The 21937-nt window shown below is 41.3% G+C and overlaps 1 protein-coding gene and 1 long non-coding RNA gene across 2 annotated transcripts in view; one reads left to right on the forward strand and one right to left on the reverse strand.

Moving 5' to 3' along the window:
* Window positions 1-12992, reverse strand: part of LOC124281261 (ganglioside GM2 activator-like) — a 96567-nt gene extending 83575 nt beyond the window's left edge. The window contains exon 1 of the mRNA XM_046717290.1: window positions 12883-12992. Within this exon, the coding sequence (XP_046573246.1) occupies window positions 12883-12973 (91 nt within the window). The 5' untranslated portion in view covers window positions 12974-12992. The remainder of the gene's footprint in view (window positions 1-12882) is intronic.
* On the forward strand, window positions 6725-21306 carry LOC124281263. The gene is made up of 3 exons (XR_006899886.1): window positions 6725-6734; window positions 13890-13895; window positions 21210-21306. It is a non-coding gene; the product is annotated as an uncharacterized LOC124281263 (long non-coding RNA).
* The last annotated feature ends 631 nt before the right edge of the window (window positions 21307-21937 follow it).

Here is a 21937-nt window from a genome sequence, read left to right on the forward strand (position 1 = left end):
CTGATAATATGTTCGTTCTGCAAGCTCTATGCCAAAAGTATTTAAGAAAACGTAAACATCGGTTTTACGCAGCTTCCATTGACTTTCGGAAGGCCTTTGATTAAATAGACAGAAACAAGCTTTCATATGCTCTTATCTCCAAAGGTATACATGGGAAAATAATACGAATCCTCAAAAACATGTATGATAAGGTATCTACTTGTATGAAAATATCTAGTGTACGAACAGAAGTATTCTCGACAACATCTGGACTACGACAAGGATGTATTCTCAAGCCTGTTCTGTTCATTTTCTTTATCAACGAATTAGTAGATGAAATGAATGCATGTGGCCTACGTGGAATATTTGTGAAAAATGTTATGAATGATATGCTTTTATTGTTATTCGCAGAAGACGTCACTCTCATTGATGACACAGTAATAGGTTTACACAAAAAAATGGATACATTAAAATCATTTTGTATCAAATGGGGTCTAGAAGCTAACTTAGATAAATCCTGCATTATTGTTTTCAGGAATGGTGGCTATCTTCGAAATAACGAAAAATGGCTTTATAATGGTACAAACATGAAGGTTTTATCTCATTATAAATATCTTGGCATTGTTTTCACATCAAAATTGTACTGGTCTAAAGCATGTGAAACATTAGCTTTACAAGCCAGGAAGGCTTCATTTCATTTGTGGTCATGTGGCCATAAATACTGAATAAAGCTCTTCTTCTATACATGTGTTATATACACAACGCCGATATGTGAATCCCATGGTCAGGCTGCCCTGGATTGTACAAAATATACTAGTATATACACAACGCCGATATGTGAATCCCATGGTCAGGCGGCTCTGGATTGTACAACCTATACTTGTATATACACAACGCCGATATGTGAATCCCATGGTCAGGCGGCCCTGGATTGTACAACTTATACTTGTATATACACAACACAGATATGTGAATCCCATGGTCAGGCGGCCCTGGATTGTACAACCTATACTTGTATATACACAACGCCGATATGTGAATCCCATGGTCAGGCGGCCCTGGATTGTACAAAATATACTTGTATATACACAACGCCGATATGTGAATCCCATGGTCAGGCGGCCCTGGATTGTACAAGCTAAACTTGTATATACACAACGCCGATATGTGAATCCCATGGTCAGGCGGCCCTGGATTGTACAAAATATACTTGTATATATACAACGCCGATATGTGAATCCTATGGTCAGGCGGCCCTGGATTGTTCAAAATATACTTGTATATACACAACGCCTATATGTGAATCCCATGGTCAGGCGGCCCTGGATTGTACAAAATATACTTGTATATACACAACGCCTATATGTGAATCCCATGGTCAGGCGGCCCTGGATTGTACAACCTAAACTTGTATGTACACAACGCCAATATGTGAATCCCATGGTCAGGCGGCCCTGGATTGTACAAAATATACTTGTATATACACAACGCCGATATGTGCATCCCATGGTCAGGTGGCCCTGGATTGCACAGCCTATACTTGTGTTATATACACAACACCGATATGTGAATCCCATGGTCAGGCGGCCCTGGATTGTACAACCTATACTTTTGTTATATGCACAACACCGATATGTGAATCCCATGGTCAGGCGGCCCTGGATTAAACTTGTATATACACAACGCCGATGGCACCGCTGAAGGGCCACCTCCTCGTGGTGGGTGCTGGGTAACGCTAAGCGCTCTTCGACCCCCCGTTGTGGACCCGGGGGCATATTTGGTCCTCAAACCTGTTTGCCGTGGGTTGCGCCCCTGTGTCGGTGGAGGAAGGGATTCTGGTGGTGGAGGACACTGGTTCCAGGAGTCTTGGCGAATTTTTAGAGCTTTAGAATTTCAACTACACAATTTCATATGTGTTTTTGCCTAGAGTCGTATGCCCAGAAGGCGGTGGCTCATGGGCCAATCATCCGTATATCATCCGGGTATCCTTGGTGCTGCAGGCTGGAAACCCGCCTGTTTTTAGCATTGTCCCTGTGATACTCCGTGGAGGGTGGGGAGCTCGGATGATGACCCATTCAACAATAACTATGGCTTACGAAACCCCCATTACAACAAAGAAACGTCCACTTGACACTGATCCTGATGTTAACGACCAAAGATTGCCCACATCTATTGACTACTGGCCACGTTTCATCGTGATTGAGACCGTTGACAAAACACCTTTACATTTGAACCCTTTTGCTGTATCAAAAGGCATAGAAGGCATTGCAGGAGATGTTAAAAAAATAAAACGTTTGCGGACAGATGCACTTCTAGTTGAATGTAGTAGAAAACAACAGGCTACCAACCTCCTGTCAACTGACTCATTTGTCGGCATTCCTGTATCAGTCCCACCGAACGCTTAACACCAGCAAGGGCATATTAAGAGACCGTGATGGACTTTTTACTGACATGCTGGAAATAAATATTGTCTCCGAGATGACAGAACAAGGTGTTATATATGTTAAACCCATCTAACCAACACGTATCTGTTCTCTTTCTCCACCCCGACTGCTCCAAAGTAAATAAAGGCTGGTTACTGTCACGACAAAGTGGATACATACATACCAAATCCTCTGAGATGCTTCAAGTGCCAGAAATATGGTCATGGTGTCAATACCTGCACATTGTCTGTTGTGTGTGCTCACTGTGGTGAGAAAACACACACAACAGAAGATTGTGACAGTACTTACAAAAAGTGCACCAATTGTTCAGGAGACCATCCCTCTTTCTCTAAAGAGTGTCCGATTTGGAGACATCAGATGGAAATAAACAGAATCAAATTTACTCAGAATATTAGTTTTGCCGAAGCGAAACAACTTGTACAAAGATGCGACCAACAAGAGACATATGCTTCAAAGACCAGAAAACCATCCGAGGCAACTCCTAAAATACCTAAATCATCTTCCAGCTGCCAAACAAATTTGACTTGGGTAAAAACCGATTCTCCTCAGATTTTTTCAAGTGCAATATCGACTCAAACAGCGGAGCCACTTTCTGGCATGTCTCAAACTCAATCAGAGCAAGTTCCTGATCCTGACGCATTATCTCAGTCAACCACAAAGTCTCAATCGCTATCTAATGTCGATCAAATTGCTAAAGGCAAGACTAAACCTATGCCTGATTATTCAAAAAAACAAAGTGGCAGAGCCCCAAAAGGGTCTGAAAATAAAATTAAACTTTACAACAAATATGGATCACTTGAGGATCCATTACACTTACTTCTAATCTTCAAGCATTTGCATTGCGACTCACTTTACACGTTACATTTACATTATGCTCTTTGTATATCTCACCATCTTCAGTCATTCAGAAGACTGATCTTCAAACTCTATATAACCAACTGCCCAAACCCTGTATTATTATGGGGACTTAAATGGCCACAACCCACTTTGGGGTGGTACAACTACTAATGCTAAAGGTAAACTGTTAGAAGAGTTCTGTTCAGATAATGTTTTATGCATATACAATGATGGTTCCAACACCTATTTACATCCTGGCACTGGAACTTATTCGGCGCTTGATTTATCAATCACGGATTCAAACCTACTGAATGACTTTGCATGGTCAGTTCACGATGACCTCTGTGGAAGTGACCATTTTCCTACCATTCTATCACCTGTGAACCCATCTGATATTACCCCATCTTCAAGATGGAACTTTAAAAAGGCTTACTGGCCTTTGTATGAAGCTCTGTGTTGTAGCAGACTTAAACCTGAACTTTTTATAGAAAGTCCTGCTCCTATAAAGGATTTCTCTGATGAACTAATCAACATTGCTGATGAGTGTATCCCCAAATCCTCTGCGGTTCCACACATACGAAAACCGTGGTTCGACAATGAGTGCAAACAGGCTAGGAAGGCACGGAAGAAAGCTGAGAATTATTTCCGTCGCCATCCTATGGTCCAAAATTTGAATAAATTTATAATTTTAAATGCTAAGGCATGGCGTACCTTCAAGCAAAGTAAACGTCAATCCTGGCGAAATAATGTGTCAAAAATAAATTCGCGAACGCCGATCTCAAAGGTATGGAATATGATCCAGAAAATAAAAGGTAAGGGTTCTCAATCAAGCATTAAGCATCTTAAAGACGGAGACGAATTATTAACTAGTAAATCTGATATTGCAAATAAACTTGGAGAAACTTTGGCCAAACACTCTTCCTCGTCGAATTATCTACCTCAATTCCAAAATTATAAAAAACAACAGGAGAAGAAAACTATTAATTTCGATTCAGATAATGGGGAAGATTACAATGAACTATTTTCTATTCATGAGCTTCATACTGCTCTTGACCAGACTCACGATACTGCTACAGGGGCTGATAACATACATTATCAACTCCTGAAGCACTTACCGGAATCATGCTTAGAGACCCTCTTGAACATTTTTGATGTTATTTGGACTTCTGGACAATTTCCTTCTTCATGGCTCGATGCTATTATTGTTCCCATCCCTAAACCTGGGCGTGACCATACTGATCCTTCGAATGATCGACCGATCTCACTAACTAGCTGTGTTTGCAAGACCATGGAACGCATGATAAATAATCGACTTGTTTGGTACTTGGAAACCAATAACCTTATAACGGATATCCAGTGTGGTTTCCGTAAAAATAGAAGTACTATCGATCATTTAGTGCGTTTAGAATCCTTTGTAAAAAATGCTATTATTCAAAAACAACATGCAGTGTCGATCTTTTTCGATCTAGAAAAAGCCTATGACACTACTTGGAAACATGGGTTTTTTAGAGATTTACACGATTTTGGGTTGCGAGGCCGTTTGCTTCAATTCATATCCAAGTTTTTAACTAAGAGGCAATTTAAAGTCCGCGTGGGTTCTACCCTGTCTGATCATTACAATCAGGATCAGGGTGTCCCACAAGGCAGTATTTTGTCTGTCACACTTTTTAGCATAAAGATAAATAGTTTGTCCAAGGTTTTCAATTATTCAATCGATGGGTCGCTGTTTGTGTCTTGTCGTGGTAAAAATATGCATACTATTGAACGGCAACTGCAATTGTGTTTAAACAAAATACATAAATGGTGTCTTGAAAACGGCTTTAAATTTTCTAAGTCAAAAACTAATTGTATACACTTCTGTAGAAAATATAAGCCACATAAGGACCCAGAACTAAATTTAAATGGCACTCCAATCAAAGTTGTCAAAGAGGCCAAGTTCTTGGGTATACTTTTCGACTCCCATTTAACATTTTTGCCGCATATTAAATCCCTTAAAAATAAATGCCTGAAGGCACTGGATTTATTGAAAGTAGTTTCTAATTCAAAGTGGGGAGGGGATCAAACTACCCTCTTACACCTATATAGGTCACTAGTCCGCTCCAAACTTGATTATGGCTCCATCGTATATGGTGGAGCCTGCATCAGCAACCTAAAACTATTAGATTCTGTTCACCACCAAGGCCTAAGACTTTGTCTTGGGTCTTTTAGAACTTCTCCTATTGACAGTCTCTATGTTGAGGCCGATGAGCCATCACTTACCCAACGTCGTATAAAATTAACTTTACAGTATATGACAACACTTTATTCCAATGAGTCAAACCCTGCATATAACTGTGTCTTTAATCCATTATATGAAGATCTGTATAATAAGAAGCCTTCTCTTGTTCCGCCTCTTGGTATACGAGTGAAACCTTTCCTTTCTGCTGCTGGCATTGAGCTGGAACATATAGCTCCTTCCCGTCTTATTTCTTCTCCTCCTTGGCAATTGGTGAGGCCACACGTTGACCTTACACTGACAACATTTAAAAAATCTGAAACAAATGAATTACAATATAAACAAGAATTTAGACAAATAAGCAATAAATATCATACACACAAATCCTTATTTACAGATAGGTCCAAGGATGGTGGCGGTGTGGCTTGTGCCACTGTCATTGGATCTTGAACAATATCTTCTCGACTACCAAATACTAGCTCTATTTGCACAGCAGAAGCTAACGCCATATTAACAGCTCTTAAATATATAAATACACACCGTAAATATAAACAATATATCATCTTTTCCGATTTTTCGTCGTGTCTTCAGGCTATTAAAAACCTTTCTTGCAAACATCAACTTTTAATAGACATTATTGAATTGTACAATGAACTTGCTACTGGCCAATGCGACATCATCTTTTGTTGGTTACCCAGCCACGTTGGCATTTCTGGGAACACCATGGCTGATATTGCTGCTAAGGCAGCACTCAACAAATCTGTGACACCACTTCTTATCCCATATTCTGATTATAAATCATGCATTAGAACCTACATCCGTGATCTGATGCAGAAGAAGTGGGACACCCAAGTAGGTATTAATAAATTACATGCAATAAAACCCTACATTGGTTACACCTACTTGGGTTGTCAGTCCAGATTTGAAGAGGTCATTCTGCGGTGATGTCGCATTGGCCATACTAGATATACTCATGAGTATTTATTGAAAGGCGAAGATCCTCCGTTTTGCATCCCTTGTGATGAAAGAATCACAGTCAAGCATGTCTGCATTGAATATTCCATCACAAGGGATAACTATTTCAAAGTAAACACTATGAAGGATCTTTTTAATAATGTCAGTTCTCATTTAATTATTGCATTTTTAAAAGAATTAGATTTGTTAAGTGATTTGTAAATAGATACATATTTTATTATTGGTAGTTTGAATTAGTTGCTGAGATTGTTAGTGGCTGTACCCTCAAAGGGGGTTGAAGTATTGTAAAATTATTGTCCTCCTGAGAGGGTACGTAAGTCCCAAAACATTTAGTCAATTTAAGTGTACCAGGTTTTTAATGGCAGAATATGTGTGCTTTTAATTTATGGCTAGATTTCTCTTCTGTCGCCAATTGCTGAAGGGATGGTTTAAATCCAACTAGGGTCCATGCAGGTAGCAAAAGTAATGTAAGTCCCCATGGTCCCTGGTATGGTGATCTACCTTCAGTTGTTGGCGATCTGTTGCCTATTTTTATATTGTGATGTCCCCTAAAGTTAAAATGTTTTAGATTTAATTACTAGTTTTACATGTATATCTGTGATATTCTAGTTGTTTTACTGTCCTTCGTCGGCAGGTTTTTATAATCTCTGTGTATATATTCTATTTCAATGTCAAATGTTCTCGTCACGATATGGCTGAAATATTGCCGATGTGACGTTAAATATTAACTCACTCACTCCCTCTCCACTATTTGTTTGAAAACTTTTCAACCAGAGTTTTCCAGCGTTTACAGTTGTGTCTTTGTCATTGATTGGTTGCTTTGAGATACAGAAGCCCACAATGCAATACGAAATCTGCAAATATGGTCGTACATACTAACGATAATATACTATCTGCTTTGCCCACCACTGAACACTCTGCATCATAGCTGATAGTGTTCCCGACAGATGGGCTGATGATGAAGTCGGATATGTACCTCGGACTCTACCTGTGTATAATTATCGACTGCTGTTTGTCGCTTACACGAAACACTCGAGGGCTGGTAGATACTTTATGTCGCCGACCTGGGGCAGAATCTGCATGATATCCTTCACCCCTCTTTGGATTCCACGAATAGAGACAGTTTAAAACCGATGTGGAATGTCAAGACGTGTACCACAGCAAACACTAGACTCGTCCAGGTGAGGTTAGGTGAAATTAGGTTTTACGTCGTGCTTGAGAATATTTCGCTCATATGACGACGTGCATGCGTGTGTATGTGTATGTGCGGCTACGTGCACTAGCCCAGTCTTAAGCTGGTTTTATAGTGCTAGCCCACTGAGATGCCATGCCGCAGTGAAGCATGAATAACCCATTCACACACATTATACTGACTCCGAGCCGACCAGGACCAACAAGTACCATATTTAACGTCTTTTAGTATGAAGCGGTCGGGGATCGAACCGGCGACCTTCCGCTCTCCGGGCGGACGCTCTAACCACTACACCACGGAGGAGGTTTCGTTCAGCTATATCCATCTCCACGCTACGTTGTCAGTATACAGAATCACCGTTGATACCTTCAGATATGCCATATCGAAAGCAAAGAATGCATTCGCTACTCCTTTAAACTAAATATTAAGATGATAGAAACAAGAGGCAAAGACTTTCCTGAACTAACAGAAACTCATTGTTCGGTATCCATTGTCTTTATTTTCGATCATGTAAAAACTCGTATCCGACTGGATTCACTTGACATCGATATTTAGGTACACCTCTACACAACCACGAAGTTGACCACAGGGCTTTTCGTTCAGGGTGATCTTCACGTGGAATTCGCTCTGGAATGATATGTTATACAACGATTTACAGAATATCCAAACATTGAACATCTGTCACGTCAGATAAATTAGGAAGGTTAATCGAGTTTTCAAACTATTTTCGGTCGATGCCTCTCAAAGTAAAGAAAACTCGTTTAGGTGAAAACTGTCAATATATATATATTGTTAAACTGGTATTTCTATCTCTGATATTATAATTGTGTTTCGTCGCCTGTACAACTGATCCTAAGCATCGCATGTTTGAGAAATATTGATGACATTCAACCCCATGACTTGGTTACCAATCTTTACTTACATCCTCTAACACCACTTTCCAGGCACCTTTGATGTCAGGGATGGTGAACTTGGAGGCCGGTAGACTAAGCTTTCTGGGGGTTGAAGGGACAGGTGCATGGGAGGCCATTAGCCGTCAGCTGGGGAGGGCACGTTCCGCTCTGCTTGAAGGTGTTCAGAAGGTGACATGGGTCCGTGTAGTGGCTGCGGGAGAATCAGTATGCATCAGGTCGCTGCTGAGGTACACCTTGCGTACAAGTTTCTTCCACTCGTTTTTAATCCTGGTATCCACTTAATAATATGACGTCTTCAACCTATGAACGCCTTGTGGCTACAAGCATTCAAGAGTCAGTCATTAACATTCGGCTCCGGTCATGTCAGATCGAGGTTTGATCGCTGGTAACAGCCCATGTCTCATCTATATATTTTACTTACCTAATGTATAACAGACAACTCCATCAAGTATCCTGACGGGTTATCAGAAAACTCCGTCCACGTCAAGTATGTCCTAACAGGAAACTCGGTTCATGTCACGTACGCCCTAACAGGAAACTCCGTCCACGTCAAGTATGTCCAAACAGGAAATTCCTCCCTCGTCAAGTATGTCCTAACAGTACACTCCCTCCACATCAAGTATGTCCTAACAGGAAGCACGCTCATGTCAAGTATGTCCTAACAGGAAACTCCGTCCACTTCAAGTATGTCCTAACAGGAAACTCCGCCCACGTCAAGTATGTCCTAACAGTATACTCCCTCCACGTCAAGAATATCCTAACAGGAAACTCCGCCCATGTCAGGAATGTCCTCCCAAGATACTCCGTCCACGTCACGTATGTCCTAACAGGATACTCCGTCCACTTCAAGTATGTCCTAACACACCCATGTCAAGAATGTTGAAACAGGATACTCCGTCCACGTCAAGTATGTCCTAACAGGATACTCCGTCCACGGAATAGGACATTCTATCAGCACAACACAGACATAGACAGGGGGCCGAAGTGTTGGCTAATAAAACGTCAAAGTTTGCATCCAGCAACTCACCATCCACAGGATGCCATGACGAGTTGTGAGACCGGACATGTCCCCCACTGACCACGTCAATCAACAGGTCTATATTAAATAAGGCAGCGTATTTGCAAGCACACTGAGATCGAAAACGCCCTACGGTATACCTTCTCGAGAGGATAAAAACTAAAAATCGTCTGCATTACTGATCGAAAACGTCAATTTGGCTCTTTGACTCATGTCCTCCAAGGAGTGCTTCCACATCACTAGCGGTTGCAACATCTTCAAAATCCACTAACGGTGGTTGTCTTCCCAATTCGTTAGGCATTATTATAAAACTATATACTTAGAAACTCCGCCATGTTTTCTATAATCAAAAGTGTTCTCAAGTATCCCCTACTTGTTTGCAGAGTGTGGGTGTAATGTGAAAAAATGTTTTTATTTTAATTCTTTGTGGTGTGTGGTCGATAAGATTTCCATACTGTATTCGGGAACGTGGATAATATGTTGTATTTCTAGCAAGTCCTAATACCAGCAGACGTTATAGTGTCACCTTTTTGGATTGTTTTCAACATTCAATTTGTTTAAAGTCTCTGTTTCCCCATCGTCACTAACCTACTAGCCCTCAGTGTGTTGGGATCTCAAGACTGCAGGATTAGATACATTTCCTGAATCTCACCACTGTCGCTATCTAATCTTAGTGATGATTCTTCGTGAACACACACGGTCCATACAGTGGCCTTAATTATCTTACATCGCTGTTTACGCCATTTTATTACCGACGGCCTTAAACGGCCTGGAATCTGTTTACTTCATCCTTCAATAGACCAACATAAGTCCTCGTCATTACTTACCATGAGCCAAAGAAACCGAAACAGGGCACCTTGGTGAGCCTCCCGAACAGCGTCTTCTCCATGAGAACGTCCATAATGACGTGGTCATCGAGATCGTGTGTGATTTCTCCTTCCATGGTCTACAGTGATGTCTCAGGGCAGTTACACGACACCTGACAAGGAAATCAAACTTCTTCATTGACATCCAGTTCGTTACCGAAACCTGACCATGAAAATCATTTGGACATTGTAAAGTCCTGTTGGTCGGTATAGACTTCGACAAGTCCTGTTGGTCATTTGTATAGACTTAGACAAGTCCTGTTGGTCGGTATAGACTTAGACAAGTCCTGTTGGTCGGTATAGACTTAGACAAGTCCTGTTGGTCGGTATAGACTTAGACAAGTCCTGTTGGTCGGTATAGACTTAGACAAGTCCTGTTGGTCCAGATAGACTCAGACAAGCCCTGTTGGTCGAGATAGACACTAGACAAGTCCTGTTGGTCGGGATAGACTCAGACAAGTCCTGTTTGTCGGTATAGACGTAGAGAAGTCCTGTTGGTCGGTATAGACGTAGACAAGTCCTGTTGGTCGGTATAGACTCAGAGAAGCCCTGTTGGTCGGGATAGACTCAGAGAAGTCCTGTTGATCGAGATAGACTCTGACAAGCCCTGTTGGTCGGGATAGACTCAGACAAGCCCTGTTGGTCGAGACAGACACAAAGAAGTCCTGTTGGTCGGGACAGACTCAGACAAGCCCTGTTGGTCGGGATAGACTCAGAGAAGCCCTGTTGGTCGGGAAAGACTCAGACAAGCCCTGTTGGTCGGGATAGACTCAGAGAAGCCCTGTTGGTCGGGATAGACTCAGAGAAGCCCTGTTGGTCAAGACAGACCCAGACAAATCGTATCGGTCGAGACTTGATATCACATCGGTTCATGCCCTACAACAATCAAATTCAAGACATAACAATGTATCAAAAGGTGTCTTATAAAGAGGATTTGTCGCTTTCTTACGTCATTTAGAATCCGTGTCAGACAGACTGAAAGAAATCCACACGGCTTATCTAGCCAAGCTTGAAATCGGTATGACATGTCCAAGTATGTCATCTCAGAGCACTCGGGCATCTCAAGGGGTTAAAGCGACATCTGAAGCTGTGGTTTGTACGTTCCTCAAGTCAACTATGTCTCAGTGAGTGAGTGAGTTTTAGTTCTTTTACGCCGCTTCGAATTCTTCATCAGTTTTACCACGTCGCTTCGAATGCTATGTCAGTTACACCAGGTTGTTTCGAATTCTATATCAGTTATACCACGTCACTTCGATTCTATGTCAGTTATACCACGTCGCTTCGAATTCTATATCAGTTATACCACGTCGCTTAGAATTTTATATCAGTTATACCACGTCGCTTAGAATTCTATATCAGTTATACCACTTCACTTAGAATTCTATATCAGTTATACCACGTCGCTTCGCATTCTATATCAGTTATATCACGTGGCTTAGAATTCTATATCAGTTATACCATGTCGCTTAGAATTCTATATCTGTTATGCCATGTTGCTTAGAATTCTATATCAGTTATGCCATGTCGCTTAGAATTCTATATCAGTTATACCACGTCGCTTCGAATGCTATGTCAGTTATACCAGGTTGTTTCGAATTCTATATCAGTTATGCCACGCCGCTTCGATTCTATATCAGTTATACCACGTTGCCTCGAATTCTATATCAGTTATACCACGTCGCTTAGAATTTTATATCAGTTATACCACGTCGCTTAGAATTCTATATCAGTTATACCACGTTGCTTAGAATTCTATATCAGTTATACCACGTCGCTTAGAATTCTATATCAGTTATATCACATGGCTTAGAATTCTATATCAGTTATACCATGTCGCTTAGAATTCTATATCTGTTATGCCATGTCGCTTAGAATTCTATATCAGTTATGCCATGTTGCTTAGAATTCTATATCAGTTTTACCACGTTGCTTCAAATTCTATATCAGTTATACCACGTCGTGATGTATGGAAGAGAAGCCATAGATTGAGTATGCAAATATCAGAAAAGAATACATAAAGAAATATTTCTATTTGAACCCCCGAAAAGGCAAATTCTCTACCCTCATGTTATCTCAAAACCAAACAGTCACAAAGTATCTCAAAATGTATATATACAATGCAATGAATATTAGATTAGATCCTCTGCATTTAAGATGTGATATTATTTGCGATATATTCATGTCAACTGCACCTTTTGCTACTGTATGTAAAACGGTACTTTAGGCCAATGGCATTTTCAGTACTGTATATAAAGACTGGTTGATGTACAGGATTTAGATTTTAACAACTTTGAAGTCGTCATCACAATGATATGGTATTGCCAAACCTAAAATAGTCTTCGTGGCCAACTTTGGCAAAGGGTACGACCAGCTGTGGTGTGTTCTCGTCACTATACTGTTGACATTGCGATGTTTCAATATTAATTCAATCATTTGACATACCGCAGTCCCTCCACTCCAGATTCCCGGTGGAAGTGAACCCTGGGCGAGCCCCGAAGGCAGGGACGATGAGAGCTACGACCAACAACAGCATGGTAGACCTTTCAAAGACTGAGTACAACCCGACGGTGTCTGGCAAGTTCTTTATAATCTGCGATCGAGGGCCCACGTGATGTATATTTTTAAAAGCATTCGTTGCAGGAATTGCACCACGCTGTAGGTCTCCACTCTGGGACTCGGCACATGGAAGATAAGATATTGTCCCCTGAATTATGTGCACTGCAGAACGATGAGTGGACACAAGGGACGTCTGAATATGTTTATATCCTTGCTTTACTAATTCTGGCAAGATGGCACGTTTCATCGATAACTTATTATTGCTATTATTATCATGCTTTACATATTAAAGATGAAAATGCAGCAGAGAAGGTTCGGGTGATCCTGGCACAGTCGGGCTGGATAAGGCGCATCATCAGCTCAGGGCCCTCGCCCCACTACACGCAGCCCAGACAGCGAATGGGACTTCTCCCAGGAAACACTGCCTAGTCGAACCCAGCAAGAACTTTCGGGAGAATAACGAAGGCTCACCAACACTGCAGCCTTCTGCATTACCCAGATTGTCAGAAGGGCTGTACTCCCGGTGGAGAACCCGGGCACTCTCCTGATCTGCGCCAAGAGATCAGGAGGTACCAAACCAAGGGCATCGAGAACAATGGGGAGCCAGACGACAGTGTACTTGGGATGCAAGCGAGACATTTCCAAGGCGAGGTCCGCATATTTAGCATGCTCTTCCTGAATATTGCCAATCCCGTTGCTGTCAAAAGGGACAGAAAATTCAATGATATAAATAAACTCATTGGCTTTATCAAAAAGGACAAGATCAGGTTTGTTGGCTTGAATTCTTCAGAGGCTGCATATAGGCCTATTCCATAGAAGTTTGAAAGCATCATTCTTCCATGACGCCCTGGACATGTTCAGGGTCATACCATGGATGGACCTCAGAGTCAAAGCCACAGGTATGGCGGAGACAAGCCATGCCATCATGTCTTTTAAGATATGCTGTTTGTGCCAAGGATGAGCATCCACTGACAAGGTGATGGACAGTCTCTGTACATTCATTGCAAAGTCGACATTTCATATTAATATTTCACTTAAGAATCACATTTTGGCGATTGCGAGTGGAAAGTGACTGGTCTTGGGTAGCAAAAGCCATCAGTTTCACATCTCAGACTTCATTTAGGCGAAAGAGTTAGGCCAGTCAAATTAGCAAAAAGGTCGGAAAAAATGAAGAAATGAAACTTAGCAGATATGTTCTACAAACCTTCTTCCATAACATGTAAAAGTCCCCTAAAATCCCACTTGAGCTAAATCCATAGTGCACGTGCAAACATAGCTACCTTATGCAACCTTTTGCTCACCTAGAAGACCAATTGCGCTTGATAAAATAGTAACAACTTCTTTATTTCTGTACATAAGTACATAAATGTTTGACAACTGAGTCAATATATCTCAAGATTATTGACTATTTCAGAAAGGAAAAAATTCACAGTTCGGAGTTGTGGCCCTTTTTGGTACTAAAAATATATTTCTTAGATGTTTTTACCGTGGGTGACACAAAGACCTATAGGTATAATGATAAGGTTTAGATATGTCCAAAAGATCTTGAAGTATATTGTTCAATGTCTTTTCACCACAAACCACCAAATAGAACTTAATAAAATCATATTTTACATTTTGACTGAAACTGAAAATTTGCAATTTTGGGGGCATTTTTAGAAGTCAATGAAAACACAATAACGTGTGTGAAGATGCCCTGTTAATGGCCCAACAATTGAAATAATTTCATTTTTTACACCCAAAAATCAAGTAAGTGAAATTGTATAATTTCATAAAAACACATTTCAGTAACCATTTCCATGCTTTAAAAAGAGTTATCGCCCTTGGATACTCACAATTTCAATTGGGGTCACGGGTTGTTATTGGCTTGAGCTGGCCACAAACAATTTGCCATCCCCATTCATTGCTGCACTTGCAGATATGCCTCAGGCAATGTTCTCTCGACGCTGCCGAGGTAGGTGGCAAGGCAAATAGCTGCATTTGTGTGTGAATGGGACACTTGGCAACGGCTCTTGTCCAGATGCCAGCCCACATCTTGTCACTTCGCCTGGCAGTAAAACCACCAAACCTGGTAAAAGCTTAAAATTCATCCTTGGGCATAATATCTCCTAGTTGTGACATCTGTTGAACACACAAATGGGCACTTTTGGCATAAGCAATATGTCCTTTAGCATGAAAATATGGTATCATCTTGCAGGCAGCATCAAGATGAAGATCCCAGGCTCCGATCCTTTCAGCTCGAATGAACTGGTGTGTCAAAGAAACTTGCTCAAAATATTGACACCAAACCTTGGCAGTTCTGCTTTGATACGATTCAAATTCCATAACTGCAGTCAGTTTTTCGACAAGGTTTGTGGCATTGGCAATTGCTGGAAGTTCATCAGGGATCACATGGATGGTTTGAACATCCTTATACAAAGTCTTCAGGCAAGCTTTAATTGTTTCATCCAGGCTGACCTCCTGCAAAGCAATAACAGCTATTGCTAACTATGTCAGGGAATGAGCCCTCAATGCTCTTGCATAAGTGTGACCTGTCAACATTTCTTCAGTAGAGTCAGAGGCATAGATGAGTGACCATAGCTCTTTCAGTCCACTGTCATCCATTATATAACCGACCGAACCCATGAAAGACATAAGGAGATGGAAACCACCAAGTCTGACAACAACTGAAGCTAGAGTATTTTTGTTCAGGTGGAAAGCTACAATATCAACAGCTTTCTCATATAGAGTTTGGTCAAATGTCACCAAACATGTTTTCTGTCCATGTTTCCTGCATTTGTGAACAGAATATGTCAGCACAGAATACATTGCGTCTGGATTCGATGCCTGCAAGTTGACAAATGGCAATGGGATCACTTTGGATACTTCATAATTGTCAACACTTCTGGCACACCCCATGTATCCACTCCAGCAGCGAGTGACCTCAAAAAGCGTATCCAAAAGAATATGCATAGAGCTAGAAGAGGTCAGCTTTCTGACATTGGAAGTGTCATCAACAATCAAACCAAGCAAACCTTTCTTGCTCTGAAATGAACAAGTCAAATATCAATTGACTTGGACCTGACATCGTCTGCTGAAACAGCTTTGTTTCGCTTGATAACATCAGATATACAGACAGAACTACCTGGTGTGACACACATGATTCCACCCATACTATGAAATGTGCCATATCCATCAAGTGTGCGAACATTAAAATCTGCATTGTCAATGACAAATTGCATGAAGGCATTTTCACCAATCTCATGACCAATCTCATTGCAGAATGTTCATAGGAAATAGCCTCATTATATGATGAACACACTCCCAAGGCTGACATAACATCCAGAAGGTGCTTAGATCCAATTTCTCGGTGAATATACACGGCTAAACGAAGTTGTATCATAGAAAGAAAAGATATTTCTCTTGTTGCTGAGAGTATTTGGTGACAAATAACAGATGCCTTCCTTTGCCTTGTAGTAACATCACCTTTCTTATCTTTATTTGTAATCCTTTCGACCAAAACACAGAGAGTATTAGGCACATTCATCATGTTGAAAACTATTGATTATGCCTTCAAATCGCTTACCCAAGAAGTGTTATAATATGATGTTGTTATATGATAAAGGTGGACAAAAAACTGGGAAACCAATGTAAAACACTTTTTATATTCTATTGGTTTTGGAATTACATGGAATACACAATATGTCGAATCACCTACGTTATTCATACAATCCTTAAGGACAAGACTAAAAGATATGTACATGTATATTCAAACATGGAGTGAAAGGATATCCTTATCAAATAAATGCATGTATTATTCATTGTTTAAAAATGCCATAGTTCTTGAGTCATATCTAACCTGTGTTAATGTTAAAAAGTTTAGAATAGCACTGACACGATTCAGATGCTCTTCTCATGATTTGTTGATTGAAAGAGGCAGACATAGGAATGTAAAAAGAGAAAAAAGAATATGTACACTTTGTAATTTTAACGAAATAGAAGATTAATTACATTTTCTCCTAGTATGTCCATTTTATGACCGGTTCCGAACAAAATATATTAAAAGATATTACTATGTCCATCTAAATGTGATAAAATTCTCATCATTGTTAAGTAGTAAAAATCCAGTTCTTCTACAAAATATTTCAATGTTCATTTACTATGCTATGATTATCCGATCTAAATTCCTCTCAAATGTAACATAACTTTATGTACTATAGGCCTGTGGCCTTCTCAGTGCAAATATAGATTATTAAATTCATCATGTGATTATGAAAAGCGTCAGCAGCAGGAGTGTAATGGTCAGTATCACAAAGCATTGACCTGATGTCCTGCCGTATGGTATCTGCAGTTGTGTTTACTATGCGCAACCGTTCTTCTGAGAATACCATGCATCGCTAAGGATCTTGTGGCCAGTATTTCTAATGCAAAATAACGGTTTTCTTCCACGAATGCTAGAAATGATAACACTATCACCAAAGTGAACTGGCAATTTTGATCTCAGTTTTTTTTCACAACATTCAATCTCACCATCAGCATGGCATTCTCTCAGTTTGCTCACGGAATCCTCTGTTGAATACTGACATTTGTCATTTTGTTCCAGAAATTCAAACAAATCATCAAAGGTCTGCTAAGTTTTATCAGCAGGTCTACCCTTCCCTCGGATAGAACGTGATCTTTTAAGAAGAATTTCTTATAACATGTATCTACTAAATCTATTGCGCTTGATATCCGTTCAATAACAGCTCGACCCCACACATCACCACGATATTCAGCCATGTCAAGAATGCAATCTTTGGAACTAATCGTTCGAACTTCAAAAATATCCCTCTTGTCTTTGGGTTTTTTAGTCTCTGAAACAATCACAATTTCTCCACAGAACAAGCAATTCATTTTGAATTGACAGTGATGATCTTAAGGAAACCGTCTTTCGAGGTGAGGGATTCACAGCTGCTAATAGAAGATTCACGAGTGTAATCATTGTGGCAGTTTACATGAACTGAAACTGAAGAAATTCCAGATAACTTTTCAGCAATTCCATCTTTGCGCCTTATACCACTTTGCAGTAGTGGTGTGACGATTCATCGATACGCATCGATGCATCGATCCATGGGCCGCCGATACAGTGAATCTATACAAAGTTTTACATTGTCGAATATCCCGATACGATACTTCAAATGGGCCACAAAATACATCAATGCTTGACTTTGAATATTCCTGAATCGCGATATCTGGCAGGAAAAAAGACTTACTTTTGTTTGATGATTAAAATATTTTCCCTTCATAAGTAAACGTTTTCTCGGAAATTCTTGCTTCAAGAACTGTGTCAGACATAGCGCTCGCTAGATAGACTTATCTTCTCCATGGAACTGTCAACTGTTGAGCGAGGACCATGGGACCGAAATGGTGGATACCTGAGACGTCCTTGGTGGTGATATCTCTCAGATAATGGTTTGCAAACACCATCTCGGACCTCCAAAAACATCCCTCCATAATGGTATTCAAAGAACAATTTCCATGTAAAGCCAAAGTTGAGGCTAGTGCTCTAATTTCGTGGGGATTAGCAGCACTTGGAGGGTTCAGTCCAGCTGCCTTGTAGGCTCTTAGTATGACAGTTCTGATCCAAATAGAAATGGTAGTGCGCCACACTTCTGTCTGTGAAGCGGTAGATATAGGGATAAACAATCTTTTGAATTTCCCTCTACTTTGCTTGGATCTTTGGAGATATATTTTCAGTGCACGTACAGGGCAAAGTGATAAGTCCATCGTATCCTGCGGCCCAAGTATGGATGAGAGAGCTGGGACATGGAACAACCTGTCTGGTTGACCTGGTAGTTGATTTTTCGCTATAAAATCCCAGCGAAGTCCCAGATGAGCGATGTTATGAATATCATCAAATCGTGTTCTCTCATAGTCCAAAGCGTGAATTTCCGACATTCTGGCGGCAGTGGCTAACGCTAGCAGGAATAAGGTTTTGTGGGTCAATGATTCATATGACGCAGATAACAACGGTTCGTAAGCCTCACTTGTGAGGTGTTGAAGTACCACATTTAGATCCCAGGCTGGCGCTTGAAACTTCCGTTTCTGATCTTCCAATCGGAAGGCACGTAGCAAGGCGAGTAACTCCGGTGTTTTGGTCAGTTTGACGCCCGTTCTCATAGTAATGACTGAGCTTATGGCTGCAAGATAAGTGGACAGTGTAGATCCTTTGAGATTCTTAGTTTGACGTAGGAAACATAAGAAATCTGCCACTTGAGGATGTGTAGCAAATCTGGCTGAAAATCCTTTCTTAGCCGCATAATTGACAAATCTGAGCCATTTATCATCGTATAAATTACGAGTGGAGTTACGTAGTGCAAGCGTGACCGCCTTCGCCGCTCTGTTGGAATAACCTCTCTTATTCAAACACGCCTTGATACAATCCACACGTGAAGTCGGAATGCTTCTGGTGTTTTGTGCACTTGTTTGGTGTGCGGATGTATCAGTAGATTGGAGCGCAGTGGGAGCTGAAGTACTGGTTTTCCGATTCTTCGTATGAGGTCTGGAAACCACGTTCTCGCTGGCCAGTAAGGCGAGACCAAAATGAGATCGAGGCTCTTCGTTTGACTGATTTTTAGCAAGACTTGTGGGATCAACGCAGGAGGCGGGAAAGCGTACGCGTTTAGTCCCTCCCACGATATGCTTAGTGCGTCCGTTGCCCATGCTAGTGGGTCTGGCACTGGCGATACGAAGGTTGTCAGTTGATTGTTGAATCGGGTGGCAAATAGATCTATCAGAGGAGATCCTATTTCCATGATTATCTGATTGAATATCTCTGTGTGGAGCATCCATTCTGTCGGCGATGGTTGGTGTGGCCGAGAGAGAGCGTCTGCTAACACATTCTTTGCTCCTGGAATGTGGCAGGCTTTGATACGTATGTTTAGACTGTCGACTAGATCGAACAGTTTGAAACATCGAGTGAGTAGATTCAGTGATCTTGTTGACCCTTGTTGGTTCACATAGAACGCCACTGTGGAGTTGTCTGTATGAATCATTAACTGAGCGTTCTGTAATAGGTTGCTCCAGTGATCTATGGCGTTTATGGCTGCTTGCATCTCTAGTAGATTTATGTGACATAAGCTCTCTTGAATGCTCCATAGGCCTGACGCTGTCCTGCCGGAAAGGTGGGCTCCCCAACCTTTACGCATCCACGTAAAGATGTGTTTCCGATTCCGGCTCTAGTAAGGAGACGCCTGCGCAGACATTCAATCTCTTGGTCCACCAGAGTAGATGTGGTTTGACGTAATCTGGTAGACTGAACGGTAGAGAGTCCTCGAGATGGGCATTGATGACGACTTGTAATGGACGCAATTGGAGCCTGCCTCTGAGTGTCAAGTCTTGAGCCGATGTGAGTAGTCCCAGTAGACTCTGCCACTGTCGTAGTGGTAACAGAGAGTAGGGCTTGGGGGATCAGTTGTTGTATCTTGATCCATCTGTCCTCCGGGACTATCATACGGTTCTGAGCTGTATGAATCGTATACCTAGAAACTGCAGATCTTGCGTGGGCTCTAGGTCCGACTTGAGTAGATTTACTAACCAGCCTAACTGCGTTAGTAGCTTCGATTGTAAATTCCAGCTGTAGTCTGAGACGCTGTGGATGTGGATCCACCTGTATGCCGTCGTCTAGGTAAAAATGCACTCCGCAGGCCTTGACGATGTAGATATGAGACCATAGGCTTGGTTATTCTTGTGAATATCCATGGGGCCGAAGTGATTCCGAAGGGAAGTACTTTCCATTGGTAGTGTATGCCGTCTAGCATGAATCTCAGATATTTCCTTGAACTGGGATGAATCGGAATGTGTAGGTATGCGTCCTGCAGATCTATACTTACCATGTAATCTAGTGGACGAATTAGATGACGAAGTTGAGGTAAATGTATCATGCGAAACGCTGGTGGTTTGCATAGAAATTCTCTGTTGAATGTGCTCATGTTGTAAATGAGACGATACTTCTCTTTGGAATTCTTTTTCGGCACTAGGAAGACTGGGGAGTAGAAACCTGGTATGATGTTTTGCTGATCGAGAACTTCTAAGGCCTGTTTGTTTAGTAGAGACTGTACTGTTTCTCTTAACATCGGTAGTAATGCCAGATGAACGTTGAACCCTGGTGGGTTGACTGTTAACGGTGGCTTGGCCTTGAGTTGTAGACGATATCCGTATCGAAGGATGTTGGATACATACGGGTCTTGAATCAGTTTTCCCAGTGAAGTTGTAGTCGTCCACCCACTTGAGACGGTTGTACTGGGACGACTGGGGGTGGAAGACTCCAGTCGTTCCGAACCTGACTTTCATCGTTTAAATCCACGGGCACCTCTGGATGATCTGCCTCTAGCTGATCCTCCTCTGAACTTGTTGTAGGGGCGACGAAAAGAATCCTTGGGATTATTAGCGGCCGCTAATTTCTTATCCCGTGCTCTCTGTAGCCCTGAGAATTTAGCCTTACCCGAGTACCTCTGTGCTGAATGTTTGAAGACGTTGGCTAACGTATCCATAGATCTAATCATGAGTACTTCTCTAAAATCTTTAGATACTTCCTTGGAGACCTTGTTAATGTTGCCACCAAACAGTAAAGGTGAAGACCATGGAGCTGTGTACAGGGGCTCTGTGAATTGATTATTCCAAGAGCATGAGGCTAGTAATCTTTGCCGACGTGCCATGGTAGTAGTTTCAGTAAGAGCTGAAAGATGGTCTGTAAGGAATTGTTGATCTTTCTTCTGCATAAGAAGAGCTGAATAGATCATCCTGTCCTCCTCATCCGTAGAGTTCTTGAACTTGGTGATGAGAGTTTCGTTAATAGTCCTAGATCTATTAAGTCCGAAGAACATTCTTCTGGCAATGGTATCTAACTGGGCCATCTTGCGATCGTCAATCCTATAACTTCTGGACTTGGAATCACTGATAATCTCCTGAGTCTTGAAAAAAG

Source organism: Haliotis rubra, unplaced genomic scaffold (genome assembly GCF_003918875.1).
Source record: "Haliotis rubra isolate DU_JTF1 unplaced genomic scaffold, ASM391887v1 Scf281, whole genome shotgun sequence".
Taxonomy (NCBI): Eukaryota; Metazoa; Mollusca; class Gastropoda; order Lepetellida; family Haliotidae; genus Haliotis; species Haliotis rubra.